General features: G+C 38.3%; 2 protein-coding genes across 5 annotated transcripts; both read right to left on the reverse strand.

Moving 5' to 3' along the window:
• Positions 1 to 435: 435 nt before the first annotated feature.
• Positions 436 to 11,651, reverse strand: sel1l (SEL1L adaptor subunit of ERAD E3 ubiquitin ligase). Its single transcript, XM_057353379.1, has 21 exons — positions 10,890 to 11,651; positions 10,672 to 10,724; positions 10,268 to 10,439; positions 9,765 to 9,932; positions 9,419 to 9,524; positions 8,860 to 9,022; positions 8,618 to 8,671; positions 8,474 to 8,533; positions 8,116 to 8,197; positions 7,391 to 7,545; positions 7,141 to 7,197; positions 6,965 to 7,033; positions 6,644 to 6,721; positions 6,493 to 6,555; positions 5,027 to 5,114; positions 4,340 to 4,488; positions 4,090 to 4,255; positions 3,476 to 3,550; positions 2,121 to 2,293; positions 1,915 to 2,043; positions 436 to 1,801 (listed from the first exon to the last, which is right to left on the reverse strand). Exons 1-21 carry the CDS (start codon positions 10,957 to 10,959, stop codon positions 1,595 to 1,597), a joined length of 2,337 nt encoding a protein of 778 aa, XP_057209362.1. The 5' UTR covers positions 10,960 to 11,651; the 3' UTR covers positions 436 to 1,594.
• A 276-nt stretch (positions 11,652 to 11,927) lies between these two features.
• Positions 11,928 to 15,610, reverse strand: ahsa1a (AHA1, activator of heat shock protein ATPase homolog 1a). Of its 4 annotated transcripts, none has more exons than XM_057352711.1 (9): positions 15,061 to 15,604; positions 14,381 to 14,571; positions 14,215 to 14,297; positions 13,433 to 13,550; positions 13,260 to 13,348; positions 12,891 to 13,016; positions 12,659 to 12,766; positions 12,507 to 12,558; positions 11,928 to 12,319 (listed from the first exon to the last, which is right to left on the reverse strand). In XM_057352711.1, exons 1-9 carry the CDS (start codon positions 15,138 to 15,140, stop codon positions 12,150 to 12,152), a joined length of 1,017 nt encoding a protein of 338 aa, XP_057208694.1. In that variant the 5' UTR covers positions 15,141 to 15,604; the 3' UTR covers positions 11,928 to 12,149. The 4 variants fall into 4 exon arrangements, with proteins under 4 accessions (XP_057208694.1, XP_057208695.1, XP_057208698.1 ...); XM_057352712.1 differs by having other exon boundaries at positions 11,931 to 12,319; positions 12,665 to 12,766; positions 15,061 to 15,593; XM_057352713.1 differs by having other exon boundaries at positions 12,207 to 12,319; positions 12,507 to 12,593; positions 15,061 to 15,610.
• Positions 15,611 to 18,751: the final 3,141 nt, after the last annotated feature.

Below are 18,751 nucleotides of genomic sequence, written 5' to 3' on the forward strand. Positions count from 1 at the left end.
TAAATGGACAAACTGCACAGAGCGTGTTTTGAAAATACGGTCTCTCCTTTGGCAAAGAAGCGGAAAAAACATGAAGACATCTTAGTGCCGTGTCAGCCACCGTAGTGCTTTGAAAGATAGGGTGAAGGGGTGGAGCGAGCTGTTGGCTAGATACTGCTAAATTTCCTACACTGGACCTTTTAAATGGCCGGTTATCAAAAAAAGAACGATTCTGTCCTTATTTACTGTCATGAGTGAGGAACAACATGAGGCTTTCTTTCACAAAACACCAAAGGAGATGTTTAGCAGAATGTCCATGATGTAAGACACAGCTGTGGTCAACATTCACTTGCCCTGTACAAAATTTGACAATATTCCGCTGAGGAAAGTCATGGGTTTGAAATGAGAACGAGTAAATTCAGACAGAATTTTTCTTTTTTATGCTACTTTGCCATTAAAATAGGAAATCACATAGTGAACCCATAGTTTTTTTATTAGTCATTTATAAACATTGCAATTTTGAAAATGAAATAATTTTCTTTTTTTAGTCTCGTACTGTGTTATTTTGTATTATGATGGGTTTTAAGAACATGGAAAAAAAAGAATCTGTTATTTTTTTATACAATTCCAAACCATTGCTGAATAAGTACAACTATGCAAAAACAGGCAGGTGTTCTGGTGCACCTCTTCGTAAAAAAAACCATCTTACGCGCATATCTTTTCTTTACAAATGTTTACGCCAAACATTGCAGTATTGCTATATCACCTGAAACGACAGCCATCTTCCATTCTAGACATGCTCACAATGTAAATGCTCTGTACTATTTTTATCTCTGAAGTGAGAGTTTGTACATCAACAGCCACATACTGAAACAAAAGAATCGCTTCAGATTTCTGAGTTGCAGACATTACACAATAACAATCAAGGAGTTCGAGACCATTCAATGCCTGGTGCTACGAAAAAACCTAAACGGGGGATGTAATACCAAAACATGTTGTATTATAGCCAAACACAGCAACCCTTTCAACAGTTAGAATCTTTATTCTCTGTGTGCGAAGGAAGAACAAGTATAAACCCCCTTTCTGGAAAATTTCGACAACTCCAGATATTAGTTTTTCAACAAATTGAAACTTACTGGACAACAGCTATAAGAATGGAGGCATGATGTCCAAATTAAGATTTGTACCAGGCTTAATACTAACAAAAGAATCTGAATGGGTTGCACAGAATCAACAGGTTCTCTCATTGGCGTTTAGCACAGTGGAAAGCAGAAAGCATAACTACTATTCATCCAGCGATGCAGTCTCTATTTCCCCCACATAGTGAGCGTTGATTTGCACAAATGTTATTTCACCTGGCAAAACCCTGAGGTGCACATTTAAGATATCGTACAAGTTCTCGTTTTTCCTGAGGCTGAAAAGCCGCAACTGAAAAACTAGAGAGTGTTGGACAGGGCAGCAAAAAGAGTCCAGAGAGCTCTTAAGGGGTTTACAAGATTAAAGACCACAGCTGGGTGAAGGTGTTAGTGGCTGTCCTAGAGAGGGGAGAAGCTAGTGGGCCTCATTTCCTTTAGTCTTAGTCCAAGTGGTCACCTTCACCCTGATCCCAGCGCTCTCATTGTTCTACAGGTTCTTCGGCAGGCTGCTCAGGCTGACCTGGAGGTCTAGGGGGTGCGGGCGGGGCTCTGGGCACGGCTTGGTGCTGTCTCTGCCGATACGCTATTACTGTGCCCAAGAGCAGAGCAATGACGGTCATGAGGTAGAGATCCCACTCAGGACCCAGCAACTGATCAAGATCCAACAGAGATACAAGCTCCTGTAGCTGGAGAGTACAGATGCATATTATTAACTTCCTGACAAAAAAAAAAAAAAAAGAGCCCACACACCGCAAAAAAAGAAAGTGACTGACCATTCTCATGGACAGATGTTACTTACATTGAGATTCTGCATGTACTGTAATGCATAGACGAGGCCTAGTTTGCACAAAGCTAGGAACACAGGCACCTGGGCGTCAGGACTGGCCTCTGCAGCCATGTCATAGAAACGTTTAGCCAGATGGATGTCCTACAAAGAAACAAAAAAGATAAGGGCACTGTGTCTGCGTAAACATTGCTTGAATGTGTATGTAAATATGTGCACACCTGTTTGATACCAAGGCCCTTCTCATGCATATAGCCCAGGTTAAACATGGCCTGTGCGCTGTGATGTTGTTCAGACGCCAGACGATAATGAATGACTGCAGTCTCATAGTCCACATCAGTGCCATAGCCATAGAAATGATAGTCGCCAAGCTTAATTCTGGCCACTGTGTAGCCTGTGCACAAACAAAGAGACAGCTATCGTGATTCATCCAAATCAGATCATACAATTACTGTCAGTCTCAGCTTTTTTTTTCCAAAAGTGAAAGTAAACTTTTTTCACTAAAACCGTCTGAAGATCTACCACGCTTGTGCAGCGTGTTATCATCCAAACGCGCAGACAATTCAATAAATATGATGTTGTTGTTGATTGTTGTGCTATTGTTTGGGGGTGTAAACCATGTGCGAACGGCTCCCGCAGATCATTATCGTGTAAACTGAGCACTTTGCACAGCTGAGAAAGAAGAAAACGTTTCTGTCTTTACTTTCATGCTTTTTCAAAATCACAGAATATTTGTCTTCGATCTTGAATTGGATCATTTAAAAATAGACACTTAAAGGTTTCTAAACAAATATATTTTGTGTCTGTGTGGCAAGTATTCGATGAGTTTCAGTTAGTTTTAGTGATGCGTTTTAGAGATGTTTGCGGAGACCGAGACGGCTGATTTGGGAGACAGGTGATGGCTGTTTTGTTGTTATTATGAGAATACACAAATAAAAGTAGACCTTTCACAGGTCCGAATGATGTATTGGTCTTAATTGTTTGACCAAAATTACTGGAGTATTTCAAATCTCTTTCAGCAGCAATAAATTTGTTGATTTTATTTGTTAATATTTAAGGCTTTGCATGACCTGGCTCCTCATTACCTGTCTGATTTGTTATTGCCTTACATATCATGTGGACATTTACGCTCTTCTCAGTGTGGTTTTTTAGTGGTTCCCAAGACACGGCTTCGCTCCATGGGTGATAGTAGAGCATTCTCCTAATATGCTCCTAAGCTCTGGAACTCTCTCCCGGCTGACATCAGGGAGGCAAATTCACTAGCGACTTTTAATTCTCTTCTTAAAACGTTTTATTTTAGGATTGCTTTTACTTGATTGGATTAATTGTTTTTGTTGTGGTGTGTTGTGTTGTTTTACAAAATGTTTTTTTTTACAAATTGTGTCGTTTTACCTGATGTGATGTCTGCTGTGAAGCGCTTTGAGAAAGCAACTTTTAATGGCACTATACAAAATAAATGTATTATTATTATTAGTATTATAAGAAAAAGAGCTGGCGGCACAGGGTTATTAACAGTAATGTCATCAAAGCAAACACTTGCTTGCGTGACTGTATGGGTTAAAGCAAACAGTCCAACCTTGGGCAGCTGCTCTTGTCCAGTGAAGCAAAGCTCGTGGGTATGTTTCATTCTCATTGAAGATCTGTGACCCCCCTGTAAGACACACACAGAGTAAGATATAGGTTTTTAAATGCAAGCATAAATTGTCCAATGCAGCCATTCTTCTTTTGCATGTCTGCATACTGAACTAAACGTCCTCCTCCATCCCCAGCTCCACCTTAAGTCTGTAGATCTGTGATCTAATCTGATATCTGTTTCGTGATGAAACCGTATAGCTTTACATTATAATTCTTCAGTGTATTTTGCCTCGTTTACAACAAACACATGTTACATTTTGTCAACTTAAATTATGTGTAATGCATGGTTACCAGATATGTTCTGTTACCCCAAAGGAGGTTTGACTTGCTGCACTGTTCTGGCCTAGTTTATTAAAAAAACTGAATTGCATATAAAATGCTGTTTAATGCAACATCATGCGTTTGAGATTAATTAAAAAAAATATGTGTTTTAAAGGGCAGAAAATAAAAGTGTTAAAAGAAACTGTCTTCCAAAACAGTTTCCATAACACCTTGAAATATGCCAATATGAGGGCTCTGGTTCCCCCTGGTGGAAGGGGTAGACCACTGACTCACTCTGGTCCAGAACGAATGCCACATTGCTCTGAGCGACCTCATAGCCCTGTTCAGCCAGCAGTAGATACTGGATCAGAGCAGAGTCCATGTCGCCCTCCTTAAAACTTCCATATGCTGCCATGAGTCTCTCAGACCAGCGACCCCGCTCACAAACATTCTTGAAGAGCTGTTCTCACAAAACACACGCGTAACCTCAACTGAAGAAAAGGCTTTATAAAAGACGGTAGACCAACACAGAATAATGTCTTACCTCCACTGCGGTGTGGCATGAGCGCATGACTCCAGTGCCCGTCGCGTGCATCTGGGCTAAATTATAGAAGGCCAGGATGTGACCCGCTTGAGATGCCAAGTTAAAAAATTTAAGGGCCTGCTTATAATCTCGCTTTACACCAATGCCATCTAGAATAAGGAAAGAAGAAAGTCATACATGTACTTTTCAAACTCTTCAAACACCCACCAGCAGAAGTGACTAAGACAGTTCTCAGTTCAATGTTTGTCAAGATCATGTCAAGGCAGAATGCAGGTGGGAGTTTGTCATGGTAACAATTGCCTAGGCAACCAAACCAAGAGCAGTCTGCAGCGATTTAAGATAAAAATAAGATATCAAAAGGCGTGGATGAACAGGCAGCTAGAAAGATAGACAGGAAAGGACTACATGAAACCTGAATTTAGATTTTGTATTAATTTAAGAGTGCTACAGCCAGTTATTAAGTGGTAGATTTATGCGTTAATAGGTCAAGTAATTTCATTTGTGTGGAAATTCTTGAATGATTGTTATCTGAATTGTGTCTAAAAATATCCTAAGTTCGAGGAAGCGTAGATATTGTGAAGAAAAACCTGCGCCTTAATATTCCCAATAGCTTGCCTATTTCTCCTCGTGCAGAAACATCAGGAAAAAAACACAAACATTCACACACATTCTCTAACACACACTTACTGTAGTACATGGTTCCCAGCTGTAGCTGTCCATCCACCCAACCCTGTTCTGCGGCTTTCTGAAAATACTTCAGTGCCAGGTCATAGTTCTGAAGGAACCAAAAGAAATATTAAAGGGATAGTTCACCCAAAAATCAACTTTGTGTGATTTTTGACTCACCCACATGACGTTAAAAATGTTTAGAGAGCTTTCCAGGCCTCCTCATTGAAACCATGGTGTCAGTTTTTGACAAGGTCCAGAAAAGTACTAAAGACATCGTTAAATTGGTCCATCCGCGCATAGTGGCTCAGTTGAATTTTTTGAAGCGACGAGAATGTCTTTATGTGCGAAAAACAAATCAAAATACCGACTTAAATCGATATATTCTCCTCTGTCTTGTCAGTGTATGGCACGCGTTCACGAGAGCACTTCTTCTTCGTCTTCTTCTTGGACCGGAGCACTTTGATGCATGCGTATTAGAGGTTTGTGCGCCGAACGCCGCATGGGGCTTGCCCCTATTGGACGCCGGCGCTCTGACTCACAACGCGGAAGCGCAACTCTGTGTTTACATGCAGACGCACGCTGTATATGCCATTGAGTTCGACACAGATTGTGCAGTAGGTCTAGGTGTAGTGTACGAAATGGTGCTAAAATGTTCCTTTCCAGGATGCCTGAACAGTGCGAAAAAAAGCCAGAAAAACGTATAAGTGAATTACATTTGTCGAAACATGAAAGGCACATGTTCCCGTTACATGATCCTGAGCGGCTGAAACTATGGCTGCTGGCTATCTGGCGGGACGTGGATTTACCGATTCAATACGTAAAGCAAATGAGGTTGTGTAGTGAACATTTTTCACCAGACGACTTAGGAACGTTAAGACGATTTGGCGCACAAACCTAATACGCATGAGTCAAAATGTGCCGTTGTTCTGTAAATTTATGCTACCCATAGAATTTTGCTACCCTCGTGTTGCGATTGGGTTGGGGGAGGGGTTAGTCCTGTTTTGAATGGAGGTAGCAAAATTTGACAGGGTAGCATAAATTGGCAGAACACCGGTCCATGAAGAAGACGAAGAAGAAGTGCTCTCGTGAACACGCACCATACACTGACAAGACACAAGACAATATATCGATTTACGTCAGTATTTTGGTTTGTTTTTCGCAAAAAAATTCAACTGAGCCACTATGCGAGGACGGACCAATTTAACGATGTCTTTAGTACTTTTCTGGACCTTGGCAAAAACTGACACCATGGTTTCAATGAGGAGGCCTGGAAAGCTCTCGGATGTCACCTAAAAATCTTTATTTGTGCTCAGAAGACGCCGAAAATTCTCTAAACATGTTTAACATCATGTGGGTGAGTAGAAAAAAATCACACAAAATTGATTTTTGGGTGAACTATCCCTTTAACTAAAAGCGTCTTTTGATGTCACACCACTACTAGAATCATTATGTGCTCAGCTAAAGTGTTTCTGAAAATTACTCACCACAGGAACACCCTTTCCATACAGGTAAGCCATACCAAGGCCACTCTGGCCAACTGGGTTACCCTAAGAAATGTAAAAAGACATTTGGGTTAGGGGAGAACTTTTAAAGACAAAGAGCAGTGCTGAATCTTGAGGGACAAGAAATTCTAACCAAGTCTGCAGCCTTTTTGAAATAATAGAGAGCGGTCTCGTTGTTTTGATGCAAATAATCGCTGCCTTCAGAGTACATCTAAACAGGAGAATCAGAGAGAGGTTAGACAGATGGCAAAGAGAGCGGGCAAGATCAAGATGAAGATCTAAGAGACAAGAGCAAGATATTTCTGCATTTTTACATAAATGCACTTTTGTCAAAAGTGTATTCAAGGTATGCATTTTTATCACTACATGTGTTCCCAAGACCTTTGTTCTGTCAGTTGAGGTTTCAGTTACATTACAAAGAAAAAAAAAATAGAACACACAAATATCAACACACCTTTCCAAGGAAGGCCATTGCGTGCGTGTTCCCTGCATTTGCTGCTTGGTTAAAGTACTCATATGCTCGCTGAAAATAAACAACAAAAATAAAACCCATTTCAAATCAGAACTTTGATGAAATCAATAAGAGTTTAGCCTTAAAAATTCATGGGAAAAAAATAATAAAAAAATCACCTGATGGTTCTGTTCTACACCTCTACCTCCATGCAAATGTAACTGGCCCAGACCCACCTAAACAGACATTGAAAACAATTACATTAAAATTTGATGGCAATTCACAGGCGGATCAAAAGGTCTCATAATAAACAAATATATACAAAATAGCTGTGATGACTTCATAATACCAACCTTACAAGTGCATCAAAATCAACCACAGGTGGAAATCCTTGTTGCATATGCTCAACTTGTCTAGGTTTTACTATACCTGGGCTTGTACATCTCCTTTCTCAGCCAAGAACTGATAGTACTGGATTAAATCATCCTCTAGCATTCCACTGCTAGAACCGGGATTTTCCACTTCATCTAAGAGACGGATCCGCTGTACTGCACTGCCCCCTGTCAGGGACACATCGCTGGCCACTAACAACCAACAAAAAACAAACAGACCATCTTAGGCTGCTTTCACATTACAGACCTCAATCAACACAGAGTTTAGATCTAATCTGACCCAAATTTTTGCTTTAACTGTTAACTGTAAATGTCTGGATTGTGTTTGTTATGACTATAGATTGGACATAGATATAACTACAACTTCATATAAAAGGCACGTAAAATACATTTTTTAATGTTCATAAAGAAATAAAAAAATCAAATAGCATTGCCACCAACATTGAAAAGCATTAAGATATAATGTGCATCTCAATGAGATTCCTAAATCACAATCCATTTTATTGTGTACACAAATCTGATTCCAGGACACATCCTACACATGTGGTGACATTCAGGGAGTGAATGGTTCAGTGCACTCGAGGGTTTGTGATTGAGACAGCTCTTAAAATGCCATACTCTCTGATCAGTGTGGTCACTTCTGAACTAGACAGCTGATTGAGATGTACCTATAAACCATTCAAGTAGCCACCAGCAATCCAGATTGCATCTTAAAAAGTTGCGGCACAGACCACATTTAAGCATGAAAATGTGACGGTTTACCGTGATTGGCCACCAGTCTGTAGTGAGTGAGAGCAGATTCACAGCTCTGAGGAACCCCAACACCTCCCCAATATCTGTAGCCCTGAAAGAAATGCATTAAAGAGATTTATCACATAGGACTGAAAGAACAGCATACATGCATGTATACCATTACAGCGGGCCAGAAAACATCCGTCTATGGTGTCAGTGCCTGTTCAGATCAAGGCTTGTTGATACACCCAACTTGATGTAGCACAGTCATGAGACTTGACATATACGCCAAGCAAGTAATCAAGTGTTGTTTCCTGGCTCAATCTATATCTAACCTTTCAAAAAATAAATCACTTATTCAAAACATAGGACGGAGGATTCTTCTTACCAGAATCATGTGTGCTACTAGGTTTCCACCTAAAGCTCCAAAGGTGTAGTACACCAATGCCTGAAATTATGTAAAAGAGTATCTTCATTCAAAATAAGTTCATATTAAAATGAGCATGCTTTGCTTTATAAAGAAATGAAATACCTTTGCTTGACTAGAGTTCACACCTAATCCTGCAGCATACAGGAAACCAAGTGCCTGAGAATTGAATAGTCCTTATTAATAATGGTAAAACAGGAGTGCGTTAAAAAAAGACCACTTGTTATAGACGAAAACACTACAAATATTAATCGATTGTGTTGATCTTACCAGCTTTTCATGAATCATAAAAAGCACTGATATCAGTATTAATATAGAAAACAACTGTTGGACAAAAAAGTCATTACTGTCTGAGCCTTAGGGGATCCATCCAGTGCCAGTTTCTCAAAGATCTCCTTAGCCTGAGGAACGCTCTGAGGTAAATAGTCTCCAAACAACATGGCATATGCCACCTTCTCCATGGCCTTGACATGACCCCTCTCAGCAATCTTCAAAAGTTTTTCATACAACCTGTAAAAGAGCAAAGAAAATAACTTTAACCAAAGTATTTTCAACATTAAAACAGAGTCTGTGCAAATGTGACTATGTAGATTTAATGTGCACAGTTTATGGCCAATTGACACATTAGACATTTTTAAAACAAAAATATACAATTTTCCCAATCTTTATTTAACTACAAAATGTAAGAAGATAATGAGACATTTTCTAGTGGTATTTGGTACCTCACCAACTCTCGTCAGCCGAGTTAAATGCATGTCATCTATTAAAGTAGCACAATAAAATGACATTTGAATGTATGTCCACTGTAGTGAACACCGTATCATCATGTATCAGGGGTTTGTGTATTTGCTGACAGAAACCATCAAAACAGTCTTAAAACAAACAAATAACAGGAAATGCGCTCACTCTTTCTTCTGGCTCTTTCTGTTGGTCCCATTTATCATCTTAATTGTGGTTTGGTACTGTTTCTCAGCCTCTTCCATCAATCGCCTCTGCTCAGACTGCTCCAGCGCTGTGAAAACACAACTCTCACATTAGGTATGACAACTGCAACTTCTTAACTCATGCCTGATTTTATCAAAGCAGGTATTGATGAAGCTCTTGTTATATGTAGGCTAATTGTGCCGAAGAACAGCAGATTATGCAAGAACATAAAATGGTATCAAGTAAGCACACAAAAGCAACATTCTCTTAATGTGCAAAGAAATCTTTCATGAGTTTATGAGTTAATCTTTCATTTCAGCTCACTCACTTTCACAGAAGCCCCACTTCTTATCAGTGTTGTAGTTATAGGTTGTGGCGCACCACATCCTTCCATCTTCTCTGCCCTCAGTAGTGCAATCTGAGAACTCTTTCTCTTGGAACATAAAGGGAAAGATACATGGTTCCCCAGAGGCTGTGCCCCCAATCACCACCGGAACTATGGAATATGACGAACACCAATGGAAACATGTCACATTAACCAGACACTTTCACAAACTACACACGTGAACACTTGGCTTAAACAGGTTTCTTTACTACAACCTCACAAGGAACTAAGGAACAAAACATCTTCTGCCTTTATGCTAAGATCTAACATTTCGGAGACATTAGAGACTACCGGAGCTAAATATTGGCTACGGAGCAAGAGTAAATAATTCTGACATTCATAGACAAATCTAACCACAGAGACTTCGAAATGACGTCTTATTCAGGAAGCACCTGCAAACCTTCACGATACCGAAACTAGAAGTCAGCCCACCTGGGTCTACTTACCCTCCTTACGATTCTGCTTTGCTGGAGGGGGCTGACTTGGAAGATCTTCCTTTTCAATCCCCTCAACCTCGCTCTCGACACTAGTATCTGTTGTGCTTCTGTCAGTCTGGGCATGTTTAGGAACGTAGGCCTGACCTGCCATAATTCTGGATCCACCATTATCATCTGTGCTCTTATTATGACAAAAAAGAAAGTAAAACAAAGCAGTGATTAAAGTTAAAGTAGTTGTTTGCAATAATGTTTTAAGAAATTAGCCAGTTGCAGTTGAAAACATATGAGATACAATACATGTGCCTTAAGAGTTTTTTTTAGATGAAACTGCTAATTACAAAATACAATTCGCTTACACTGATGGGCAAGCATACATAAATCTAAAAATGTGACAGATATTCATGCTGTATTACCTGAGATGGACCATCCTCTGTGACACCATCATTCCTATCATTCAAAGGAATATCTGCAATTATAATGCAATGCATTAACATTATATCATGCATTTAAGGGTTTTTTTCAGTTTATTTAATGTCCATAAAGACAAGTGACATTCTTCAGTATAATATAGGGCTAGTTTCTTAGGTCACCCAGCATTGACTAAATGTTATAATCAAACACTTGGACTTACCAGCTGTCACTTGCAATATCACAACCAGAGCCAGAATCAGGACCAGACAAGCCTTCCCTGTAGATTTCATGTTGCCAGTGTGTCGAAAACGCGGTGAACGACCAATAATCTGACTAAAATAATTAAATCAGCACCCCAAGTGTCTGTTCAACTATCTAGCCATCGAGTCGAGTGAACTGCACATGACTGCATAACGTTAACCCACTAGCTATAATATCAGACCAGCAAGCCGCTCAACAATTCTGCGAAGACACCGCACATATTAAAATGAAACAATACATTCGCACTACAAATCAGACATGAACCACAGAGTCCATTTACATTAGCAGCTAGCAGCTCTGCGTTACTAGTGACTAGCACAGCTAAACAAACACACATAAAATCACACACTTCTCAGAGCCTAATAAAGTGGCAGCCGCAGACTATGAAAATTCAAGACAATATCCCTCCTGAATAATGTTTCCAAAGCAACTCAAATAAAAATTAGAAGTACAAAACAGTAATAACAGTTTAGCCGTCGTTAACGTTTCTCGTGTTTCAGCATATTCCTGTATATACTGCCCGACCCCCTATTTCCTAATCCGCCACGGATTCACCAATCAAGATACAGTACCATAGATAACAGCCAATCGCTGAACTTCAAGAGAAAAGTGACCAATCGGATGCGCACACACAATAGCATTAGGGCGTTTACGGTACGCGACTGGAGCAGATGTGAACACGACAACTTGCAGGATGTGGGAACGCCTTTAAACAGCTGACTGTCTTTCCGCAGTGTACAGTAAACATACAGTAAACTAATGTATTATATTTTATCATTATATTTTTAACAGAAATAATCATAGTCTTTCGTTTTGAGACCTCCGTAAGTAATAAAAAAAAAAGAGTTTAAAATGATTTGCGGGTTCAATAACTTGAAAAAGTACAACAGAGAAATGTTTTTCGTTTTTATAAAATGAATTGATATTTTATTCTTACTTATTTTTAAATTCTTGCGAAATATATCACAAGCAAATATATATTAATTTATAAAATTCTGTTTTTTCATTCTCCATGTCTGGCATTTCCATAACATATCTAATAAATAATATAACATTCAGACATACATCTTACATTCAAACACAACGTAACATCATATGCAGAAACACATACAAAAAAAACAGAGGCATCTATTTTCTTATTTTCTTAAAGAAGGCACTGGTGTGTAATCTTTTGCATTACCAAGTTTCTGGCACATCATGAACATGCTGTAGCATTGGTTTAAAGTCGTGCTCCATAACCAAATGTCTGTTTAATGGCCTCAAAATAGTATCTTTGCCAGCCCCCCTTCATTCTTTCCTCCTCATTGCTAGGAACTCCTCTGGCCTCCAGAGTCAACTCTGTCTCATTGCCTCGATCCACAAAGTTTAAAGTGATAGTTGATGTATGTCCTAGGGGAGAAAATAAAATAAATGCAACAGTGAAGAACACTGACCGCAAACAATCAAATTAAAAGAAGAGTCACAAAAATCACATTTATCACACCTCATATTGTTCCTAAAATAAACAGAAAATAAATTATAGAGAATATTTTTTAGTTATATTTTATACTATTTTTTTTAAGTAAAAGCTATGTACCAGCTGGCCAAGATGAAAATCTCCATTTCATGACAATTTTCTGATCAGTAATCTAAAGAAGAAAAGGCAAATATTCCACAGGTAATACTAAGAAAAGGATACTTTAAAACACACTTTTATCAGATGATTATTTTGATCATTTAAATGTTTACTTTTACCAGTTCTGCAAATTGTCCATGCACATTTCCTTCCAGCAACCGAAACTTGCCACCCGGGCACCCATCCACAAAAGCAGCAAGGTGTGTAAACGCTTGTACCATCTAAACCATCAAGAAAGTGACACGCAACAGATGAGCTCAACCTCACACTTCATCTTTCATTAAAAGAACACCAGTACTGCACCTCTCTAATTGTTTTTGTATATGTATTTGAACAGATTCTGACCTGTTGGTTTATGAAAACCCTGTACAACTCTTCTGGTGAGGTAAGGAAAGTCTCTTTAAGAGTGAACATTACTGTTGAAATTTTGACACCACTGGTAGGAGTGTTAGTTGTGGTGGATGACCCAGTCTGCGGGAGATAAAAACATATTCAATGTTGATACAGTGCCAACATACTAAAACACACAAGTATAGGCCCTACTTAAATTTTGTCAGGCCTATAAAAATCTCTTGGAACAAAAAAATTGTATTTAGTATTGCATATATGCAGTATTGATACTATAAACAATTAATACAAGTATGTTAATCTTTCATTTCACACATACAATACAAAGTGGATTTAAGACCAACATACTGATTTGTGAGAACTTGCCTGGGTTTTGTCCAGCATCACCTTTGCTTGTGACTCTTTCTGTTTACTGTGTTCATCTGCTGTTGGTAAAATCATACCCTGAGAGAATTCTGTAATAACAAATTACAAGAACTCAGTGATTAATTTACACAAAAACCAGGCAGATATTAATAAGAATGTCTTAGAGCACCCACGTGTTTTAAGTTGTTTCACATAGTTGCCCAGCGTCATTCGGATCTTTTTGACTCCCTCCTTCCTCATGAGATCAGTCAAAGGTGTGATTGGTTGGTCTTTACAAGCTGTAACACAGATCTGTACAATAAAACAGAAATAAACGTGTCATGCAGTTAGTGGTTTTGTATGCAAAGTGTTTTATTGGAGTAGCTGTCATGGATCTCAGCTATGGACTATGGCAGGAAAGAACCCAATTGCAGGCAGCGGGAGTACAGGGAGAACAAAATACTTTATTTTAACAATAAACATAAAACAAAAACCCGCGATGGGGTGAAAACAAGAACAAGATAACAATAAGGCAATGGAGACGTAAACTAACTAAACACTAGACTCACATAGACTTGACAAGGACTAAACTAAACTAAACTAAACTAAACACTTACTACAACAGACGAAACAGCAACAAGCGGTACAGGCATTACGGGGAACGAAGAACACACACCATACACATACAATGACTGACATAGGACAATGAAACATGAGGGTATTATATAGGGTAAGACAAACGAGGGATAACGACACAGGGCAGGTGTGGGTAATGAAACACTCAGGGAATGATAACAAGGAAACGAGATGGCGGGAACAGAGACAGACACTGGAGCGAACGTATATTATTGTCAAAAGGACAATAATATGTTTCTCTCCACACATAACCGAAGGCTTTGTCATGAATCTGCTACAAGACCAAGAAAAACATGACTAAATGAAGCAGAGCCATGACAGTAGCAAGGTGTTTACTTACATCTAAGTCATCCATGTCATTTTCATCAGAGAGATTTGGTATTTCCACAGTTCCTTTATATTTGATGCCCTTTTTATTTGTTCCTGAAGTACAAAAGATTGCATGAAAGTTAAAAATGTTTAAAATGCTTTGCTTATCTGAATATTGGTATTTTCAGTGTACCCACCAGTCCATGTGGCTTTTACATTCCACTCATAGAAGAAGATGAGTTTCCCCTTGCGGTTATTGATGGAGGCCTCGCCGTCTATATTGCTGACGTCTGTGATTTCGCACAAGCCTTCTTCACCTTCTACACGCATTCCAAGGAGGAGGCTATTAATAACATCTTGAGACCAGCTTGTCACGTCTCTCTCTGTCCTATAATAAGATTTTGGAGAATAAAATAGATCACAATTCCAAAAAAAAGCAGGTTCTCCTTTTCTTATGGAGTTGCACATTAGAAGGCTATGGGATGGCTGCTATAAGTAACTTTATAACAGAATATATTCCTTTATAACAAAATATATCTATTTATTTTTATACAAATAAATTTGTCAATTGCATGTCTAAACTCATAGGTCTTGGTTTGCTTTTCAACAGAGTACAGAGTCTAATTCTGTCTCGCATTCATAAACGTCCAAATATAGACCAGCACATTCAACAACTGGACATTCCAGAGACTTCGTACAAACGCTGGAAAAACTAAATATATTATAAATCTTGTAAGTAATCTCCATTTTTTTGCAAATAAAGCTACATGTATGTCGTCTTAATTTGGTGTAAGCTACACCAATTTTCAAGAACATATTCTGTGACACAAATTTGATGATACCCGGCCAAAATTAATGATACGCATTCGTTACCTACCAGTGCCAGTTATTGACATTTGTCGCATCTGCTCTTTCTTCCACAATCCAGCGTGGGTCTCCCTCTCCCCACTTGGCCATGACAAAATTTGTTGAAGAGAGATACGCTGTAGCTTCCGATAAACTACCGGTGTGCCGTTGGTAGCGCAGCGACTGACGTAAAACTGTGACTAACAGGACAGCTGTATGCAGCAATAAAAGCGCATATGATTCAAATGGAGCCACGGAAACCCTGCAAAGTAAAGGACCACTAAACAAGTATCTAAACTAACAAACAACTCTGTAGCAAAATGGGAAATATCCGACGTAGATTCGTTTTATAGGCCTATTTAATGGGGATGTATGAGTTGTTGTCCGTGCCTAGTGGTCAGCTTTCCCTTACCAGACCTTTTTTAAAGCCCCCAAGAAAGTACCAGAACCGGAACTAACTCTGGAAGCGAGAACAGCTGGACCCCCTTCTTGGAACACCGCCGTCTTGTCAAAGGGGGTTTCATTACCTTGCTCAAACCTTCTCCGTACATCTCGTCCTTCAACTCTTAATCCTAAATCTCGGACACAGTAACCCTAAATGACATAAATACAATAAATATTCATACACTCAAAAACTATTTTAAACTAATGAATTTATACACAGCAGTTTAACCATATTCAGTTACGACAAAATACGAACTTTGCACAATTTACGTATTCGTTCTAAACTATAGATTCTGACTAATCTATTTGGTCCGTGAATGAATATAATTTATTGGCCAAGAATTCTTGTGATCTGTTCTTAATTTAACAAACTTACAACGAATCGTTGAATAGTTCATATCTTTCTAAATAACACCAGGCAATAAAAACAAAACAATACATCATTTAGGATAGAAATAGAATAATTACAAAAACATTAAACCTAGGCTACATAAAATGTTTGACTAAACCTTAAATAGCAAAATGGGTTTAACATGTACAGTATTATGAACTTAAAGCATTTATACACGGAAAATAAACAAACAAAAGTGTGAAAAGTGAAAAGGAAAACTTTAAGTCTTTGACGTCTATTCCAAGTATATTCTGTGCTGTAAGCCCAGCAGGTGGAGATAAAGAGTCTTGTCTTCTGGGTTTATATAAGATTTGCTCTTATTTAAGAAAATTTGATAATTCTGCAATCCTTGACATTTTACAATCATTAACTCAATCCCACTCTCATTCCACATCTAATGCTTTTGTTTCTTTCAGTCATCTTGAGCTTTACATTTGATTCATTTTATACATCATATCAGGTCAGTAAGGCTACTAGTTTGTGGTCTTAGCCTTAAAGACCCTATGCTACCTTCAACCTTCAAATGACTTGGACTCTTCTTTCAAAATTTGATGACATAATCAATTATTTGAGTTCAAAAGAGTGCCACTTTTGTTTATGTAACATTAAAATATGAATACATGTACTGTCTAAGTTGACTGTGAAAGAATTTGCCATATTATACATTTATTTTGACAGACCTAATAATACCTTTATATATACCTCTGATAAATAAGTATAGGAACAAAGAGCCTTGGTCTATTTCAAACCTTCTGAAGGTAGAGAGCCAACACAGGAAATCCAGTGAATTATTTATAGGAAACTGACAGGTGAGCCAACCAACTGATAAAAAGAGAGTGCTTTCTAAATACTGTAATGTGAAATACAAGAAAAGGAGCCATTTTCTACATCAGTTTATCCATCACCCCCCCCTCCCAGGAGGACTGCATCAGAGTGTGTACCCACCAAAAGCACAGATAGAGGGCAGAAGCGTGTTTACAAGGAATAATCTGGCATTTGAAATGCTTAACTTTTAATAAGCGTGCTACAATGCTGTTTGACAGAGATACTAAGAGGGAAATGGCAGCTGATTTTATGCATGTTGTTGCATTATTAATGCATGTGAGCTTGTCGTATAAGAAATTCGAGCCAAGTGAGACCAGGCTCCATACAGCCACCCCTTATATTCAAGTGCACATTTATTTATCATGGTGTAAAAACACAGTTTAAATGCATATCACATGTACTTAAAATATTACCACTGTATCACAGATACTCAAGGTAATAAATAGGGTGAGACTTAATCATTTTATACGATGAAAGGGATATACAGTTTTTACATATCATTGTTTTGGATCCTTTCACTCAAAGGGCTTTACAGTATTGGGAACCACAGTAGTGTACTGTAATAACTTGGATGATGCAATGACGGCCATAATGTACCAGAACCCCATCACACACCAGCTTTCAGAGGAGAGTTTGGTTATGTAGACAATTCATCCATTTATATAGAGAGAGAGCGAGAGAGAGCGAGAGATGAGAATTATAAACATTAGCCCCTCATACTGTTATATAAAGAAGAAAAATTGACCCACCCCCTGATGTGCATTAAGGAATTTCGCCTTTAGGGGGCAATATAGGTCAACTTTTTCTTTACAGCTACCTTGTTTACTGTGTTTTGTAATCACTACTTGCTCCTTGTTTTGCATTTTGTAGTGTCAGATCCTGAGTGAATAAATCACACATTTAAATTGTGTTTTTTTATTATTTGACATACTAACCTGCTACAATGTATTGCATAGAACATGACTGCAAAAGAAAATGCTTTATTTACAGACCCCACAAAAAATCTTTTTCTGGGAAAGGAAAAAAATAGGGTATAAGTCACCGGTTAGGAAAACATGTAGTCATGTATTCATTCAAAGTTACATTGTTTCATTTGCATTGAAGCAAGACAGCGCTTTTACATTTTCATATTGCACTTATAGAACAAAGTGACATTTTGAGGTTTTCGATATTACAATTTTATAAGGATTATTAAAACGAAAGGTTTGTTAAAAGATTGCCAAATTAACATGACGATGCTTAAAGCTTGTTATTTGTGTGCCTCACAACCAAGCAAATGTTAAAAAATACCATGATAACGCAAACTCTTACTGTTATTATCTGTGCAACCGGTACATCTAACATACCATACAATATTTGGGAGAGCGGTTTACAAGTTTACCAAAACAAGGTAAACTACTTTCCACAGCTCTGGGCTGGGTTTCCCGAAACCTTCTTAACGCTAAGTCATTCTTAAGTTTTACCTTAAGAGTGGTAGCGATATATTCTTAAGAACGACATAGTGATACAAAGGTTTCAGGAAACCTAGCCCTGTGCATTACCGCAATACATGCTTACAGACTAAGCCATACATTTACATGAATTGGGCCAGATTAAAATCTAACTCCTGCTAGTCAGCATCTTCCAAGAATATCGTATTGAAGCAACAGGAGACATAAGACCATTTAAATAACATTGAGGCCAACAACTCAACGTTTCTCAGATGAAGTTCCTCACTTAAGCATTAAAACTGTTCAAAGCTGCCTAACTGCCTGGTCCAAGGGAAGTGAACACCATGTAAAAGGGATCCCACAGTCGTTCAGTTTAAAGTCAGCACGTAATGAAACCTTTAAAAAGAATTTCGATGATAAAAGTCTCTTCATAATTCTGCATCAACTATTTACACATTTCATTATTACTAAGAGGAGGTGAAGTACAAATCACACTTCTAAACAAATAACCCCTCCGAAAGACCAAAGTCTCATAGTTCACTCATAAATAAAAGCAATATATTATCTCACGATCTTCTGACAAAAAAAAGCACAAGAAAAAATATAAATACAAATATATATATATATATATA

This window comes from Triplophysa rosa, linkage group LG15 (assembly GCF_024868665.1).
Source record: "Triplophysa rosa linkage group LG15, Trosa_1v2, whole genome shotgun sequence".
Taxonomy (NCBI): Eukaryota; Metazoa; Chordata; class Actinopteri; order Cypriniformes; family Nemacheilidae; genus Triplophysa; species Triplophysa rosa.